General features: G+C 37.1%; 1 protein-coding gene across 1 annotated transcript in view; it reads right to left on the reverse strand.

The window, feature by feature from the left end:
* Positions 1-695: 695 nt before the first annotated feature.
* The window catches only part of LOC146002174 (odorant receptor coreceptor-like), a 34,893-nt gene continuing 14,963 nt past the window's right edge, over positions 696-20,625 (reverse strand). Inside the window, exons 4-5 of the mRNA XM_083139892.1 lie at positions 2,421-2,576; positions 696-800 (exon numbers count right to left, since the gene is read on the reverse strand). Of these exons, the coding sequence (XP_082996018.1) occupies positions 696-800; positions 2,421-2,576 (261 nt within the window). The remainder of the gene's footprint in view (positions 801-2,420; positions 2,577-20,625) is intronic.

The raw sequence follows: 20,625 nt of genomic DNA on the forward strand, positions 1-20,625 counted from the left end.
ACGCCATGAAGGCGTATAGGGGGTGTGGGGGTAACGCCCCACACTTTCTTGATCCGGTCGTGAATGGGGGTGATGTGATCAGCATCACGCCCCTGACCGCCTTTACCCCCCAGGGTTTCCCCCAGGTACCCATGTTATTCGACGCTGGGTAGGCGCCGGGGCCGCTTCCACCGTTAGAAAAGTTCCCGGATTTGAACCGGCCGGGGATCGAACCCGGGACCTTGAGCATGGTAGTCAGACGCGTTACCGACTGAGCCACCGCGGCCACGAGACTAACTACAATTTATCAAATTTACAGTATAGAGGAAACAATGTATTTTTAGGAATAAGTCTGACTTTTAAAAAGAGTCAATAAATTCTCGGTAGGTGTCTCCACCTTACTGAAAAGGTTAGAAGTGGAGATATGACGATTTAACTCCCAGCAGAGCTATTCATAGGAGCTTATTTATACAGCATTTTTTGGAGTTATGTTACTCTGTTCTCATACGACAATACGACGGGTAACTTAACTTTGCTATACATATAAATGAGGTCTAACAATGCACATTATTTATAAACAATCCTTTAGTAAAGATACTTCATGTTTCTCAATACATATTGGGCATTATTAGAAAGCACACATTTCCGATAATACGCCATTATATTTTAAAATTGTTCATTGTGTATGTACGTATTTATCCGTTTCACATAATATTTCAATCATCGTGCTGTGTTGTATTATTTTGCGTTGGGCAATTACCTATTGCACTATAATTCAGCTGCACGAGAACTGCGAAGTATGTTAATATAACTCCTATTATCTGTAATAAGAAGATAATTTGTTCATTAAAACACTTAGTGTATAAACAAAACACTAAAACTAATAAGAATTTATTGTGATTGCGAGTAATTGTGTTCAAAACATAGTCTAATATAGAGTGGAAAGAATATTATACAGAATGTCGAATTTGTTACGATAGCATGGATCTGCGATTTGATGTTGAATACGTACAGGATAAAAATGGCCGTTTTCGAGGGCTCGCCATGTCGAAATGAGACCTCAACAATAAAAATATTACTGAGAATAGTTGTGATTGATGACCTGTACACTTTGTAATAGTTTGTCGACGTTGTACTACGCCACCCTGTATATATAGCAAGCTTGAGCTACAAAAGGTAAGAAAGAGCGTGAAGTGTTGACAAAATTTTTCTACAGGAAAAGGAAATTCAAGGACAAAATGCGAGGATGAAATAGAAAAGTTTAGAAATGAAGGTACAATGTAAAGCGAATAATATATAGACCAAAGGAGCTTTCAGACTGAAGGCACAAAGGATAAGCCACATGATCTATAGCCAGTGTGAAAAAGCCCTTACGCGACTACCAGACCGAGCCAACACGAGGCACGCTATTGACAAGACGACCCATTCAGAGTGGCATGCAAGCAACAAGCGGCATGTGTAGCTTGTGTCACTCCAGTACGAACGTTGCATGCCGCTTGCCGCGTGCCGCTTGTAGCTCTGGTCTGAGCGACACATGTCACTTGGAAACAAAACTTAACAAGTAAATTCAATCCTTCGTGCCAGAGTGACATGACAAGCTGGACACGTCGTTTATCACTTGCGTGCAATCCGAATGTGTCGCTTTGTGAATAGCGTGCAAAGTATCGCCTCGGTCTGGTAGTCGCATATGTCAGTGAATGTTTTTAAACATCCCTGTCGCTTATCACTTACCGCCTTTCGTTTGTAAGCTGCCTTACAAGAAAATAATGTGAAATTAGTGAATATGATAAATTCAGGATAGGATTGATTGATTGAATTGATATATTTTACTTCGCTTTTGTGCCCCTTTTGGCTAATTTGCGAAGATGGAGATGAGTGAGGATATAATGAAATTGATGAATGGAAACTCACAAACATCCATGCATAGGCCAGGATTTGAACCCGAACCCCTACCGCGATGTGCTAATCACTCCGCCACGGGGACCGTCCAGTGTAAAGAGATTAAATGGCAAAGAATGTGAAGAAGAAGAAAGAATGTTAGAGAGAGTGAGAGTGAGAGAGAGGAAATGGGGACTGTTCGAGAAGGAAAAATGGTCCGTTAAGAAGGAAGAATACAATTAAACAAATCAGGAAACGAGGACATGTTGAATATAGAAGAGGAAGTGTAAAGAAAGTCACCTATGGTTTCGGGTTCAACTCCTGGCATGAATATTATTGTTTCTTTCTGAATGTCCCGTCATCAATATCATCTAATCATCATGGGCGCGATTTGCATGAAGATGCAGAAAAAGTGACGTAAAATGCGAAAAACACAAATACAGATCAGGAAATTTTGGAATTAGAAGCAAGTGGACAAAATTAGGAGTAAATAGGAGAATAAGAACACACAGAAAAACAAAGAACGAGAGAAAGGTTACAATAACAAAGGACAGAAGACCTACCTTTCCGAAGAGACCCATGGATACAGTAAAAAATCTCCCGCCCGTGATTGACAATGGAACCCTTGTCCTCTGATAAATCGTATTTAGATAGAAACGAATGTTTCCCGTTGTTTCATACCAGGGGGAGTTATATCCTGTGAGGAATATCTCACAACTCTGAAATATACAACAAAATATATTATATGAACATTAAGGTATTATTATATCTGATTTCCTGTATGTTTACCATCCTGATTTTGTAGAATTTTGAGGTACTGAAGAGCTACTTGAAATAGTCACTTTAAAGATTGTTCATGCACTGTTCTACCATGAAGAGAAAACCCCATTGGTACTTTAATCCTGCTCCTCTGTTGCCAAGACGTGAAATCTTTAACATATCAGTTAGTGAAAGCACAAAAAAAGTATTAAAAATTGTTTTTTTTTTGGGAACTTCGGCCACAAGCGAAGGGGAAGCGAGAGGACAAAACAAATGACTGTCCACTTTAATTGGCGAGTTGGTCCTAGTTGTTCTTTTCTTAGTACTACTGCATCATATTCAAAATTATTTTATGTACCAGTTGTTGTTCTCTTGGTACTACTGCAGCATCTTCAAAATTATTATATGTACCAGTTCTTCTTCACTTGGTTCTACTGCATCATCTTCAAAATTATTATATGTACCAGTTCTTCTTCACTTGGTTCTACTGCATCATCTTCAAAATTATTATATGTACCAGTTCTTCTTCACTTGGTTCTACTGCATCATCTTCAAAATTATTATATGTACCAGTTCTTCTTCTCTTCGTTCTACTGCATCATCTTCAAAATTATTATATGTACCAGTTGTTCTTCTTTTGATACTACTGCTTCATCTTCAAAATTATTATATGTACCAGTTGTTCTTCACTTGGTTCTACTGCATCATGTTCAAAATTATTATATGTACCAGTTGTTGTTCACTTGGTACTACTGCAGCATCTTCAAAATTATTATATGTACCAGTTGTTCTTCTCTTGATACTACTGCTTCATCTTCAAAATTATTATATGTATAAGTTGTTCTTCTCTTGATACTACTGCTTCATCTTCAAAATTATTATATGTACCAGTTGTTCTTCACTTGGTTCTACTGCATCATCTTTAAAATTATTATATGTACCAGTTGTTCTTCTCTTGGTTCTACTGCATCATCTTCAAAATTATTATATGTACCAGTTGTTCTTCTCTTGGTACACTCATCGGCGAAAGAAACAGGAGGCGAATTGTCCACCACCATTTTCATTCGGTCCGAATTACACAATGTAATGACAATTAATTCAAATAATGATGTGAATAAGCAGAGAACAATGCCTGCTTAGAACCAACATAGTTTCATTCCTTTAAAACAACACAGTATGTAGAAATAAAAAGGTATGAAAATAGCGGCGGACAATTTCGTGGCGTTTCCTTGTTCGGGTGACGTGTTGGCCTGGGTTTGTCGAATGCGCCTAGCATGAGCGCGTCTGCTGGTGTCCGATGGGACACGTCGATCTTTCTTGATGGTCAGAAACAAGGAACAACTCCTGTAGCTGGCAAAATGCTGTTGTCCGCAATTTGGACAGGTGGATGATATGGGCTGGTCCTTGTTGGGATAGTCGGAGATGCGATGGTTCCCAGTACGCATCGGGGTGTTGCATAGCAGTGGCGTTGCCCATGGCCTATTCGCTGACAGGCATGGCACTGTAGGATCTGTTGAGAATAGTATTTCTCAATCTGTACAGTATACGGCCCAAGTTTCGAAGTTGGAATGGGTCGTCTGGTTGGAGCTGGATCGGGCGGTGTCTGACATCTGCGGTGTTTTGCTGTGGTCGATGTTTTGTAGTGAGGCGGCCGACGGCGTTGATCGGGCAGCGAAGTTGGTCAAGCAGGAGCTGGGGAATCTTATCCAGTGTCTACTTATAGTTGTTGTACGATGATTTTCAAGTTCTCTGCAGCAGCGGAGCCGTATGCGTAGTCGATGCGCTGGTCGTCCAAGTAATCGCGAACGGTGGTGTATCCGACAGCAGTTTCTGCTGAACGTAAAGGTGGCCTTCCCTGATAGGATGGCAGAAATGCGGTCCGCAATAACAGAGCCGGTGTGGTTGAATAGTGATAATTATGCAAGGTGGCTTGCGTGTCGAGCTCGTCTTGGTTTGGGTAATAAACCTTTTCGAGCAAGGCCTCATATCAAGGAAAGTATCAACTCGGGGCAAGCTCCGGCACCTATTAACCTATTGGGTGAGGTGAGTCAAGGCAAATGTATAATAAACCTTTTCCTGCTCCCACAAAAATAGGCAATAGTTAGGCTGGAGTTTTCAATGAACACACCGATCTCTAACTACGCACTGGTAAATTCACCATTACTTCATTTCGAGGTAGGCACAAAACCTATTAACTAAATTATTTTACTGTGGTGTAAATCATTTAAAAAAAACAATCTGGCCATACCTGTGAGTCGAAAACTATTTCACTAGCAGGGAACGATGAGGTGAAATACCTACCAAATACTAATTCATCAAAATATTTATCAAAGTCATTTGTCTTGGGTGGTAGCTTCTTTTGCTAAACTTTTAAAACCACGCCCTCTACCGGTATTCTAAGACATTAATTCTTCTTCATGTCAAATATCGTGAATTAGTGATGAAGAACATAGTTTTCGATTGTTTAAAGTTTTATTAGCTTTGATTAGTTCTTTGATACTCTTAACGTCTTATTATTGAAACGTATTAACGTATTACTGAAAGTTGAAATTCTTGCTTACTGGCAACACTGTAAGAGTGTGGCGTGACCTTGACTGGACTACTTTCCTGGTGTTAGCCGTTAGTTAGTGCAAGGCGTGCCTAGTAAGCAATGTTGTCACATGAATGGAAATAGTCCTAAAGCAGAGCAAAATTCAAACAGAATTTTAGGTTAAAGGGGAAAACAAAGTTTCTATTAAAGTACATAAAAATGCATTGGAGATTTCAAGACATCCAACCCAAGTATTAGTTTCAAGTTCTTATGATGTGAAAGACCTTTTCTATTCCTTTGTCGTGGAATATATCATCTCAAAATGAAGTATAGTTAAATTTCTATTTTAACTTTGGAACAATCACTATTTTTCCTATATCTTCTATCACAATTTTTATAAATATTGTAATAACATAGCTAATGTTTACCAAATAATAACATAACTGTTGTGATAATTTTTGTATTTCTTATATTTATGTGTATACCTACAAGTTGAAACCATCAATTTATTTTTTGTTATTCCTTTAAACATTCCATTAATTGATTCTGGCTTATCTGCAAATTGATGTTTTCTGTGGGATTGTTTTATATAATAATATTAATGTATAAAGTTATATGATCGTAGTTTCAATCTTTTGGAGATGAAGAGAAAATGTTCATCAAGTAAGGATTTTTAAAATCTAGATATGCAAATTGTGACCACTGGATGTGCAACACTGTAGTCATGGGTCTACAGCCAGAATTTCACGAACGAAAAAGAATAATTGAAAATTCATTATAATTTATGGTTATACTACCTGATTGCCCGGTGTTGCTCGGGTATTTATTTATCCCTATCTCCTATTAGACAGAAATGTAATGAATTATAAGTATAGTGTAAAATGAACTTGGAGTTGAACGGCTTTGGTTATGCCGGAACAAACACACACACACATACATCCATTTTTATATCAATAGATTCAAGACCCTACATATCCAAACTTGAAAAGTTTACCAATCTTTCTAATGCATGATACAGGAATTGCTGGTTCGGTGTAATGAGTGAGTTTGAGAGACGAAGACTAATTTTAAAGACTAATTCAATGTTCGTAACAACTGTATTTTACTTGAAGCACGGTTGAAGATTTTATGTTATCATTTATATTACGAGTAATCACATATTATACGTAACGAATGAATAAATTTCTGTTATACTTTCTATCGATATACTGACTTTATTTTCCTTTTTTACTGTTGTGGTTCGTTTGTTATACACTATGTGAAATGTAGTACAGTCCTACATTAAGACATATTTATTGTATTCTTCATTTTTACATCAACTAATATTGGAATAACCTATTTACACTGTATAGAGGTGCAGTGTTAAAAGCCTGACATCTATAGTCACGAGTCTGAGTTAAATATGCTCTAAGTTGTCACCATAGGCATGAGGGGGTGGGGGCAAAGGAGAAAGCAGTTACTTCTCAAAATGCTTTCACTTAGAGTGTAGATAAATCTTATTTCCGTTATTAAACAATATTATTCTCTTAAAAAAATAAAGTATTTTCAAGTCGAGGAAAGTACCCAGCAACTACAGTGGGTTTATTTCCTATATAGGATTGGACTATCTCACTTCGTTCTCCAGCAAATTACTTTTTAGTATGACTCGTGCCTTTTATTAACTATTCACACATTGGAAATGAATAAACTATGTGTAGTTGTTTTGAATCTGCTGTACGAAATCATGTTTATACGTATGTTAATCGGTCTCAACCACACAAAAGGAACATAAAGGGGGAAGGAAGCAGAGAACTTGCACCCCGGAAGCTGGAATTATTCTAATAGAGTGATTTTCGGTAGGTCCGGACACACACTATATACGCAGGGCCGGATTTACCTCCTTGCCGTCCCTAGGCCAAACAAGCTCTGCCGCCCAAATATCGTTTGTCAAGAATTAAAAAATCATTTTTTTCTGTATTACTATTTTTACTATTAACGGAATGCAGTATTAATTAAATGATAATTACATACAACAAATGTAACAAAGGGATATGACATAAATTATATAAATTACATTTTAACATTTACCTTGTTTTTCTGATAAGAGTTTTATTTTTACTTTATTTAAGTGATAGGTACATACCATCATACAAAAAATGTAACAATGCGATATGCCATGGACAGCTACGTAGTCACGAATTCGTTCATCAATTTTCCACAATGCTGGGTCTGTACCTGCTTTTCGTCTTTCTCCGCTTTTCTCTTTTTGTTTTGTGACCCACTGAGTCTTACTCTTTGATCAATCATAATGAGCTTAATGACGTTTTAAACTTACCCCAACAAACGCACGTCGGACACTGACACACGCGAGACGCGACACACCACCTACTTCTTGAATAATATTCTCGTAGAATAGTACAATGCGAAACCCCTTTAATAATGCTTGCGCCGACAGTTTAATTCTCAACAATTCACCGCGAATCACATGCTTTTGATATGCAGCCAATGATGGCAGTAACAAGGAACAGCGTTCTTGGAACGCAGCCAAGCTGGTGTTTTCTTTCAAAAGCAAGTGGCAGGCTCCACGTTCTTGCCGCAATCGCCGACCCTGCTCAGCACAATATTGTACATTCAAAACAACTACTTCGGTAATTAAAACAACAAATTAGTAAAATATTTACAATACAACTATATTAAGTAATTCTATTGGTGTGTCCGGAGAAAAAAGAGGCAATCCGAGAATTAGGTATTCCTTATAAATTTAAAACAAACAATCATGTCGCCCCCACCAAAGTGCCGCTCTAGGCCCGGGCCTATGAGGCTTATTGCGAAATCCGGGCCTGTATATACGCCCCTGTTTATTACCCATCAATAAAATAATAATAATGAGGTTTTTCTATCTCCGACTGAACTTTCATCAAGGATTTTGCCCCTTTTAGTCAGAGGGTCTGCGCACGCCTGTATGGTTGTCAAAGTAAAATTTTTTGTTGATCGCTGTATTTGATTGTAATTATCAATATTTCTATATACCTATTCACGTATCAGTACTCTGTGAATTTTATAGGTGTTTATTTTCTACCATAGGTACAGGGTACACTCTAATAGCGCCCTGTGATTGGTTTTTGTCTTCCGTAGAAACTAAAAGCAGAATTTTAGAAGCGCTCAGCAATTTGAAAGGTTGTCAATGTAATAAAAATAGAGTGTGGTAGCCTTGCTTCTTTCGGTATCACAAAATAATATTCATCTAAGAATTCTGAGAGTAAGGGAAGGGAAACGTTCAGGAAATATTTTCTGACAGCGCAATTTCAGGAGGAGTGGGGAATTTAATCTTATTTTGTACCCTCTTGTATTTTCTTTATTACATTCCTTGTGTTGCATTCTTCGTTTTTAATTGTTTTCTACTGCATTATTGGCAAGGAATCTTTTGTAGGAGCTCTCCGTGAAGCTTAAATACACCCAACACAAAAACATGTTACGGGTCCACATAAATTACAAAATTCAATGTTGTTATAAAAATTAACACTTATGTCATAGTCCCGGTGGAGGCACATAGTGGTTCGGATCCCACATTAAACTGTAGGTCCAGTCCCGATTAGCCTATATGTGCATAAATTAGACTTAAAACAACAAATCAATCAACTTATGTCACAGTATGAAGTCATAATTTGTTTGATGCAAATATGTAGTCTGTTTCAATCGTTATTGACTAACCTTAATATTTCAGTTTTGGATGCTAGGTGATGGCAGATTTCAGTGAATGCGAGAACAACGGATAAAACCTGTTGTATGTTACTGGACTACAGTAGAAACAAATAAAACGTTATGCAAACACAGTAGCAATCTTTGGGCAGCATCCGACCTTATGGCCAGCTTGTAGCCTGTAGAAGCAGGGTCGCAGCATGTTTCCACTGGTAACTCAGCACATTCCCAAAAGTGCCATACAGCGTTATTCGATGGAATGCTTCAATTATTGATTTTGATGTCTAATTTTATATCATAAGAACAGAATGGACAACAGCTTTCAATAAAGCTACAGTGTTTCGAAGAAAATGAAAGATGTTCATCTAAAGTTTGGAACATATGTACCTGAACTCGGTACCCTTGGCTAAAAATAGCACAAATACGCGTTGTGAGCCAATAAAATAAAGAAGAAGTCCAATGTAAGTTAATTTAAAATGAAAGATTGAGTTACTGTACTCAAGCAATATCTTAAAAATTAATAATTCACTTTTATCTCGATAAGATTTTTATTTGTGAGTGCAGTTGTGTCAAATTAAGATCAGTAGAAGTTTTATGGAATCCTGACTGTGTAAAATTAAGATATTGTTTATTTTTTTTTAAAGAAAAACTTAAGTGCTTCCCATGTCTGAGGTGTCCTCATAGTAGGCTGCAAAGTCTCGTGCTCTCCGAGAAGGAGTACGAGTCAGTTTATTTAGTGATAAAGACGGGAAATGCGACAAACAGCAATGCACAGGGTATCTTTGAAAGATGCCATTCTTATGGTCATAATTGTCTCAATCAATTACCCAGTGTGGATTTTAAAATAGCGTAATTTATTTTGTTTATTTACCGTATAAGTAAAAAGAATGCGAGAGCCGCCAGAAACTATTTTCTTGCTGTTGTAGTTGGTTTTGGAAACCTTCTGAATGATTTCTTTGTTTCAAATTTGTGCACAACCCAATCAAGAGTTAGCCTCGCTTAAGACGCTATTATAATGCATGTAAGTTGCTAGTTCTTAACCACAGACTCATCAACGCACAGTCCTAACATATGGACCTGGATACCTCACATTATAGAGATGTGTTCATAGTACGACGAAAGAAGCAACTAAGAAGGGATTTTCCAAAGTCAAATCTCTGAGGGAGGAGAAAGAGATTTTTAACGTTTTTTATTTATTTTGATACGTTTGTAGCCAAAAACCTGGACAGGAACAATTACAATACTTATTTTGCAAAGAAAAGATCCCAATAGATGGCACTGTACCTATTGTATATGGTTTTCTTGTGCTGAGATGTACACATTACCGAACTATTGAATAAGCGTACCATATAAATGTAAAATAATAACTTTCTTACACATAGAGAGCCACTTCCCATCTCGTGTAATGTGTAGCTTACATATACTAGAACATTTAGAACATTCCATTTCTTCCTTCACGATTCCATGTTCCATTAAAGAATCTCGTGGGTCTTCAATATCCGGGAACATTTTCACAACGCAACCTTGACACGTCATCTTGTCAAACTACCGCGTGGTTGCTACACTGACAGAGGGTTACATAACCGAACGCACGGAACATTTGATTCACGTAGTCGACGGCAATGGTGGCACGAGCTATCGTGCAACGGAGATGCATGAATGACGAAAAATACCTTACTGACAGGCCAAATAAGTTGCACGATTCTAAAACAAAACAATTTCCCCGGCTTCAGAAAGTCCACAAGAACTCAATTCCGTAAGTACTTTCTCGTCTTTTCTCCTGTAAATTTCAAGAAATGTGTCTCCGGCTTATCTAATCGTTACCGCATAAATATCATACAACGCAGCCAAGGTCCCGGGAGAGTTACGATTTTATATCAAATATATATTATGTTAAAGTGCCTGTTTTTTTTGTAATAATCTGGTTTTATTTTGCAATACAATAATGATGTATTTGAATTATTCAAGATTTATTGCACTGTAGAGTGGCAATTGTAAAGACCAGTCTCCAACATTAAGTTGCATTAAGTAAAATCCTTATTGTGCCTTATTGAACTTATCTATTTGAACTTATTGAACCTTGTGTGGATTAGAGAGATAATAAACCTTAGAAATGTATGAAATGAGTTATCATATTCATAAACTATGAAATAAAAAACGCTAGATGACTTACTTGCTAACTTACGGCTGTTAGAACGTGCGAAACGACAAGCAGTGGGCGGATGCTCAGAGAAACAGGGACATGTAACAGGCCGAAATGGACAGCAAACGCGTTACGTTCACACCATGGATCAGTCTAGTTCCGGTAATGGTTCACTAAATGGCTCTATCCCCAAAACTAGTTTTTTCCGCGGAAACACAAATAACAGAAGAATTCATCTTACAGACGCTGTCAAGACAGCAACGGGAACAATGAGAAACTTTACTACACTTGTTGATCTCTTTATCATTTTGCTAGAGCATCTTACAAGGATCTTATTCCATTATAACCGACCCAGCAGTACAAGGATGGAGTTATTTTAGAGCCACTAAAACACATATAAGGACTTTATTCTTAAAAGACACAGGTATTAATGAGATTTGCAATCGCATTCAATACTTTCCAGCTAAAATTTGGGCCACTATTGAGAATGCACCCCTAAACGACGTACCCAAGTTATTTCATGTTCTCACCTCCTCTTGTCAAAGTAAAATTCCACATCCCGCACTAATTTCGTTTTAATTTATTGCGAGATCACTTAAAGGTTGTAATCCGAAGAACAAGTAACTATAATTATACTCTAGCTATTCCTGTGAGTAAATTAGGACAATATTATAACATTCCCATGGTAGAGTGTGCTATAAGTTCCACAACTGCTTTAGTAGCTGTTAAAGTACCACTTGTACACAAGTCTGAAAATTATATTGCATATAAATTTAGACCGCTACCTTTCCAACACTGCGACAAGACTTGTATTACACCTCTATCCACTTCTGACGTTATATATGTGACACCAAAGGTAAAACATTATACAAACCTCTTTGTTACTTTTCTCAAGACACCCTCTGTTTCATAACTTCCTTTGGTGATGGGTACACCCCAGAGAATCGATGGATACTTTCAAATATTCAAACCGACGGCCTAATCAAGTACATGGGTCATTCAATATGTAAGTTTCCGTTTGCTGTAAAAGATTTTATTTTTAAGATACATTAGAAAACTATACATACATGTGTAGGAGGATCCTTCCTCACTTCTCCACATAATCCCCATAGAGATTCAGGCATTTTTCCCACCGTTGCACCAATTTGTCCATACCCTTTGCAAGAAATTCAGGGCTCTGGCTATTGAGCACTATTCTCACATTCCGCTTCACTTATTCATCTGTTTCGAAACGGTTACCTTGCAATTCAGACTTTAACACCGGGAAAAGATGGAAATCACTTTGCCCTAAATCGGGGCTGTATGGAGGGTGGGGCAGCCGTTCCCACCCCAATTCTTCAATTTTGTGTAGTGTTTGCACTGCTGAGTGGGGGCGAGCGTTATCGTCAAGAATAATGACACCAGCTGACAGGAGACCTGGTCGCTTATGTCGAATTTGTTTTTCAGTTTATCCAATGTTTTACAATAACGGTCAGCATTAATTGTTCTTCCTCGCTCCAAAAAAGTCCATCAGCAGAACACCCTTAGCATCCATGCTTCTGAACTCCTTATGAGTCAACCATGTGCTTCTTTTTAATGGCATTGCTTTATACAATATTTTATAGCGCAGGGAAACTTATATATTGAACGTCCTTAGTACAAAACTGCACTTTGAAATGCATTCAAACTCCCTGGATTATTTCCCCAATTCTGTTTAATGTTTCCACTTATATTTCATTAATCCCTTCTAATGTTGAAATTAATGTAAAATGTGAGAGTATTCTTTTCAGTTTTCAACGAGAATCTCACTGAAAAAACTTACCAGAAAAACACTGGTGATCCAATTTGGATGTCAGTGAAATCATTGCATCTTGACTCATGTTATGAAGCTCAATTTCCGTGCATACTTCCAAATCCTAAGAAAGTACAAATCTATTTATTGGATAGACCACTCCCAGACTAATGGAATGAACTATGAATGTACCTTAGATATACAAGACACTCTATCTGTAGAATCTCGACTGCCATAGAACTTCCGGAGAGTAACAAATCAGATTCCACATTGTCTATATAATTTGGCTCTCCTTCATAACTTGTGTCTTGTTAAGTCTTATTTTCTGGATTACATATCGCATAAATGTTAGGAAACATAGAACTGTTAATGTTCCAGTTGCCATGAGAGCGGTCCCAGGTTCGAATCCTGCTCGGGCCTGGTTGTTTGTGAATGTCCATTCATCAATTTCATCACTAATCCCCATCTTCGCAAATTAGCCAAGAGGCACAAAACACGAAGTAAAATAAACGAAATCAATCAGTCAATCAAACCATGAGAGCAACTACTATGAGGCCCCGAAAGGCCCACCTATCTACAATTATATTTTGGAATAACTAAGGAAAACCAACTTGCTTGTAGATTCTTCTCAGTTACAGATTCCATCCGCATTCCATTGTTTTGAGTTGGTGATGCTGCCATATTCCGGAGTCGGCCAATCAATGACGCCGTATAGAAAGAATCTACTCTACCAAGTAACACCGACTTCAGTACTAACTTCGGGGACGTGAAATTTTCCATCCAATGCCCCCAGTTGTATCCAGACAACCTCAGATTGACCCAGGCATACTTAAATCCCCCAGAGGCAACCTTCAATTCCGCTGAAATGCACTCCCCAGTTGGAACTTTCCATACAACGATACGCAGAATACAATTTAATGATTTACAAGAATGAGAAAGAATGGACGTTTTCAAGAAATGAGTAAAACAAAGCTCTTTCGTAATCAATGTAATGAATGAAATGAACACTTTTTAACCCTTGTGTGCAATGAAGAAGGAGTAAACACACTTAGATAAAAATTATTACTGTCATGTAAACATACTCAATATTTGTAACAAAAGAAGAAACACTTATGTACAATGTTTAATATGTATTCAATTGGTGTACTGTAATTCTACACAGGCACTGAAGTATTATTCTTAACTATCTAGGTTAAATAATTATAATCTCAGGAACCTGATAGATTAAATTAAACACATTTTCATTACCTAAGTAATAATGATTTTAGAATTTAGTTAGGTTCAATGAGAATCTTCTCATTTTAATTACACAATTAGTTAGGACTTTAGAATTATGGTTAGGAATATGTTTGATTTTTTTTATTTGATTTTAGTTTATTTTACTTCGCGTTTTGTGCCTCTTAGCTAATTTGCGAAGATGGGGATGAGTGATGAAATGATGAAATTGAGGAATGGACATTCACAAACAACCAAGCCCGACCGGGATTCGAACCCGGGACCCTTGGCGTCTCAGCGCGATGTGCTAACCACTCGGCCACAGGGTCGGGCAGGAATATGTAGCCATTTAAGTGATATGCCTTCAATATGATTCATTAGGTTTAATCTTCATGTTCTTTTGCCAGTTAGTTTCTTGACAAATTACTCTTGTCTTTTCCTTTCCTCCTCTCTCTCAACTTTCAGCCTTTACTTGCGTTCTCTCTATTTCTGTGAACGCAAGGGAGGTCACCAGAGCATTTACCCAATCAGGAGTCACTAGAGCTGGGGACGGAACACTAGCAGTCGGTGCTATCTGAATTCTCACCTAGAAGCATTTCTGGCATCGCATTTCACTGTCAAATTCATCCACAACAGTCCGCCATTACACAATACTACTGGTAGTAAAGCAGTCAAGCCCTTAAGCCGAAAGGCTATGGTGCGGAACTTTATTAACCATTAGTTTTTAGCAATGGGCAATACAGTCATGCTACTACCGAAAAACCCGTAATATTATTTGATGTTACGACGAAAGTATGAAATGTGGATTAATAATACGCCAGTCTAAATGTCTTGAGGATCTCTGGATTAGGTGATTCCACGAAAATTCATGGAACGATGTTCTGTCAGCCGGGCATATCGACTTTCAAACTCCAGCCATAAACCGAGACCAAATAGCTGAGCGCCCACTAACATGGCAAGCATTATTCTAATACACTACGAATAGTACAGTCACGAACACATCTGGGTTGTAACGATACCATTAGCTTTCAATGAGATTATTACAACCCAGCTGTGTTCGTGACTGTACAAGATCAAAGTTGCAACACAAGTTAACCCCTCCTTAACATCCACGAGCAAAGTGAATCGTGCATAACTAGATAGCGCGCACTCCAACCTCAATCCCACAAGTTCAACCTTTGCATGGCTACATAGCCCCGAATCACCTCCCACCCATAAGGTCATTTTACAAGACACATGCAGATTTTAAATTTTCGTCCCACACAGAACATATTTTTTACAATTTCACATAATCATTTACCACGTTCGACGCGGTTGAAATAACAGGTACCGGGGTATGTTAAATAACTAATTGTGACTAGCTACATTACCTCTACAAGACTATCTTTCATGGCCAACCAGAGCCGAACGCTACACCCCCACTCACAAAGAATCATTCAAGTCTTTAGCTACATTGCCCAGATCTATCCTGCAAGTTTATTCCAGCCCCGGCCCAACACAAGCTCAACTATAGTGGCTAATTACCATTACAAGATCTACCTTATGCAATTAGCCCCGGCCAATACCTCCAAACTTCGTTCGGCTACTCTGTCCCTGGAAGATCTACGGCTTGAATAGAACCAGGGGTGCTCACAGACGGTTTACGTACACAGGTTGCGTCTACTTTATTTTTTTTTTGGGTGGGGGCGGGGCGATTTTTTATTTGCTTTTGTGATGGGAATTTGACTGAATAAACATTTAATTACTGGACAGATGTTGAACTTCGTTAACTTGCAGTAATCACTTCGTATACTGCTAATATACGTACTTCTAACAAACGGGTAATATATTATTACAGTATTTCTGAGGGGAGAGGAGAGGAGAGTACCCAATTATTACGGTAATATCAACGCTTAATCTTAGATTATCACGGGAGTTCTTCTAGGGGGGTTGAGCATTATATTGGGGGTTTCTTGAGGATGGAATATCCACATGTGAATATCAAAGTTAGGTCTCAGATTCAGATTGGCACAGAATCTCCATAGTAAGGGGGGATGAACTTTTAAATTTTGGGGTGAGGCAATATTTAGCGCTTTGGTATAAAATTCGTATGATTATCATTATTTCGACTATCATATTTCTATACCATTTGGAAGTCGTATGGTATCAAGTAGATCTTACTTTGAATTATTCGCTAAGCGAGGAGGGGGATCCGCTATAGTACACCGTGAGCTGAATTTCGAGCGAAGCGAGAAAGAAAATTTTTCGTATCTAACCATCACTCATCATCATTATCCTAAAGTGACGTAATAAAAATAGTTGCCCGTGGACTTCTTGTTTAGTAGTCGATGCTAATATTTTACATCATTAACTTTTCATGTTACAGTACTCCCGATATGTGCAGAATTTTTGCTCAATTGTTCATTTTTGTGATAGTAGCATGAAGCCTCAAATGTAGTTTAATATCCGTCTTAACATCATTTTAAAGTTTGGATGCATTTAAAATATCCTGTTAGCAATGGGGGAAGTTTTCAAAATGGCTGCCGATTTATTAGTATTCTATATCTTTTGACATAAGCGGTGTAAATGAACTTTTATTGGTCCTGTTTTAAGATTTATCTCTGTTATTGGTCAAGGAAAAGCGAAACTTTCCAGTAAGACCTACGAAATCATTCTAAATGCATTAATAACGAAAAATACCTTGATTGCCTAATTTTAAGGGACGCGTGTTTTCAAAATTGTTTATAAGAGAATGTTGCTGTTCAAACCGATTTAGCTTTGAAGTCTGGAGTGTAATCGTTAACTGTACCGTTCCATAATGCCGTGTTTTGGAGGTGGAGCCCAGCCCCATACATTTTCACTGTGGAACCCGGAAAATGTGATCAATATCTCACCTGACCTCTTTACACTTGAATGCTTGCTCAAGGTAACTCCGGATATGAACACAGGTCTCCTACCTGCAAATTTGTCTCTCAATTTGACTATATTATCCTCGCTATTGAACTGGTTTTCTCTCATTACGATTCATTATTTCCGATTACACGACATAACATTTAGTATTTAAAAAAAAAAACAAAAAAAAAAAATCTTCAAACTACATTTTAAGTTAAGTTCCTCCTCATCCGTTGCAGTTTCCTTTATGAGTCGGCATAGAATTCAAGCCTCTCCATTTTTTTCTGGTCTTTCACCACTCCTCTCTTTCCATGGTGTTCTAATCTTGTCCTCTTTTCCTAACACTCTCTGCTATCTGCTCTTTCCACCGACATCTTGGTATTCCCCTTGGCCTTATTCCCACTCCTTGTGCGTTGTTAGCTCTTACTGGTAGTCTTTCTGCATCCATTCTCTCCATGTGTCCGAACCATCTCATCTGTGCCTGATCTATCCTGTCCTGAAGCTTCACCACACCCACTGTCTGCCGGATCTCCTCATTTCTTACTCTATCCCTTTTAGTCTTCCCCAATATACTCCTTAAAAATGTCATCTCCACTGCCTGCAACTTTCTTTTGTCTCTCTGTCATTGTCCAACTCTGCTCCATACATAATTATTGGTGCATAGCATGTGTTATATATTACCTTCTTGCATTTCATAGGTACATCCTGTTCCATATTAATCTTCGAACACTTTGATATAGTCCACCACCCATTTATCCTCTTCTGTTTACCTCCTCATCTATTCTTCCACCTCTCTCAATTATGCTTCGTAGATATTTGAAGCTCAAAATCCTTACCTTAAAATTAATAAAGGAGCATGGAAAATCCATATTTCTCTCTAATGTTCTTAATCACCATCCAGAATTTATTGTTATCTTGTTTGAAATTTTCCTCTACCTCATTTCCTAACTCTGCCCAAGATGCTTATTTTGCTTCTTTCACAATCTGTTTGGCTTCGTTCTTCTTATTTTTGTAATCTTCATATTTCAGTGGTGTAGATGTTTCTGTGAGGATTTTTTTTATTCCTTCGTAATCTTGTGTAGTAGTAGTTGTGCGTTTGTGTTTCTTCTTGTGTAGTGGTTGTCATGTGTTTGTGTGTCTTGCGCAGTAGTTGTGCTGTGTAGTGTGTTTTGGTTTGTCTTGTGTAGTAGTTGTGGTGTCTAGTGTGTTTGTGTTTGTCTTGTGTAGTAGTGGTGGTGTGCTTGTATGTAGGTATGTCTTGTGTAGTAGTTGTGCTGTCTAATGTGTTTGTGTTTGTCTTGTGTAGTAGTTCCTCCATTCATATTGGGGGTTAGGCGTAGAGCTGACAACTCTGCACTGTAAAAAGACATGTCAAGAAACAGCAATATAAGGCCATGGATGTTCCCAAGGTAAAATATTCCGAAGGTAAAATAGTCCCCCATTCGGATCTCCGGGTGGGGACTACTTTGGGAGGTCCCTGGACTAAGGATAAGATCTACATTAGGAATAAGGATATTAAATTAGGCACCTGGAATGTTCTGAGCCTTTACCGGCCTGGGGCATTTCAGTGTACAGTTAATAAAATAGTTAAGTATAAATTAGATGTAGGAGCTGTCCTGGAAGATAGATGGCCAGGATAAAGGAATTGTAAAACTAAAAATTATACTTTTTTCTGTGGTGGTACTGAAAATCATAATTTTGCAACAGGCTTTTTCATAAATAATAGAATTATCTCGGCTCTTAAAACAGTAGAATTTATTAATGAGAGGATATCATATGCAGTTTTACAGGGTAGGTGGTGTAAAATTATTTTAATAAACATACATGCACCAACGGAAGATAAAGATGATAATACTAAAGATGATTTTTATACAGAGTTAGAACAGGTCTTCGATAAATTTTCTCAGTATGATATAAAAATTCTGTTAGGTGACTGTAATGCACAGATTGGCAAGGAAGAGACATTTAAACCCACGATTGGTAAAGAAAGCCTTCATGAATTAAGTAATGATAATGGTATAAGATTGATTACTTTTGCAACCTCAAAGAATTTTATTGTGAAAAGTACCACTTTCAAACATAAAGATATCCATAAATATAACTGGTCTTCTCCAGATGGTAAAACTCATAATCAGATAGATCATATTCTCATTGATAAGAGAAGGCATACTAGTATAATTGACGTTCGTACACATAGAGGTGCTGACTGTGCAAGTGACCATTATTTAGTAATTGCTAAATTAAGAGAAAGACTCTCAGTGATAAATCATAAGCAACAAAATATAAAAGTTCTAAAATTTGATACAGGAAAGTTTACTGATGAAAGAATTAACAAAGATTACCAAATTAAACTGTCAAATAGATTTGATGTTTTGCAGGATTTAAATGATGATGAAAATATAAATGAAACAGACGTAAATAAGAATTGGGAGCACATACGTAATGCAATAGAATCAGCAGCTGAAGAAAGTATAGGATACCATAAACCGAGAAAAAGTAAGCCATGGTTTGATAATGAATCTCATAATCTAATAGAAATAAGAAATCAGGCTAGACTTAGGTGGTTAAATAACTCTGATGATATAAATCTAAACAATTATAATAGAATAAAGCGAGAAGTTAACCGCACGTTTAGAAGTAAAAAAAGAGATTACTTGAAAAGTAAAATTAACGAAATTGAAACAAACAGCAAAAATAAAAATATCAGAGATTTATATAAAGGTGTAAATGAATTTAGAAAGGGGTGGCAACCTCAAGTAAACTTGATCAAAGATAAAGATGGTGATTTTCTAGCTGACCCAAGCGATATTCTAAATAGATGGAAGAACTACTTTAATGACCTTTTAAATGTCCATGTAGGAGATAAATCAGAAGTAAATGAAGTACACACAGCAGAACCTTTAGTTCCAGAACCTAACTTGACTGAAGTTAAAGATGCTATTAAAAGGCTAAAGAATAACAAAGCACCTGGCATTGATTTAATACCATCTGAGTTAATTAAATATGGTGGAAATTCATTAATATGTCAAATTCATAAATTAATTTCTTTAATATGGAATAAAGAAGAAATCCCTCAACAGTGGAAAGAATCCATAATTGTTCCTGTGTTTTAAAAAGGTGATAAAATGAACTGCAATAATTACCGTGGAATTTCTCTACTCTCAACAACATACAAAATATTGTCTAACATTCTTTTAACAAGACTAACACCATATGCTAATGAAATTATAGGTGATTATTAATGTGGATTTAAACGTAACAGATCAACTACAGATCAATTTTTTCACATCAGACAGACACTTGAAAAAAAGTGGGAATATAATCAAAATGTCCATCAGCTATTCATTGATTTCAAAAAAGCATATGATTCGGTCAAAAGAGATAAATTATATAATATATTAGTAGAGTTTGGAATACCTAAGAAGCTTGTTAGTATGATAAAAATATGCACCAGTGAAACAGAAAGTAAAATTCGTGTGGGTATTAATATGTCTGACAAATTTACAATTCATGATGGGATAAAACAAGGAGATGCATTATCTTCATTGCTCTTTAAATTTGTCTTAGAATATGCTGTTAGGAAGATAAAATAAATTAAAGAAGGACTAAAATTAAATGGTGTGACTCAGTTGTTAGCATATGCAGATGATGTAGACTTACTGGGGGATGATGTGAATACAATTAAGAATAATGCTATAATATTTTTCAAAACTGCTAAAGAGATAGGTTTGGAAGTTAACAAAGAGAAAACTAAATATATGCTTACAGGCCGAAACCAATTGTTATGTAATAATCAAAATC

Source organism: Lepisma saccharinum, chromosome 18 (assembly GCF_977018435.1).
Source record: "Lepisma saccharinum chromosome 18, izLepSacc3.1, whole genome shotgun sequence".
NCBI lineage: Eukaryota > Metazoa > Arthropoda > Insecta > Zygentoma > Lepismatidae > Lepisma > Lepisma saccharinum.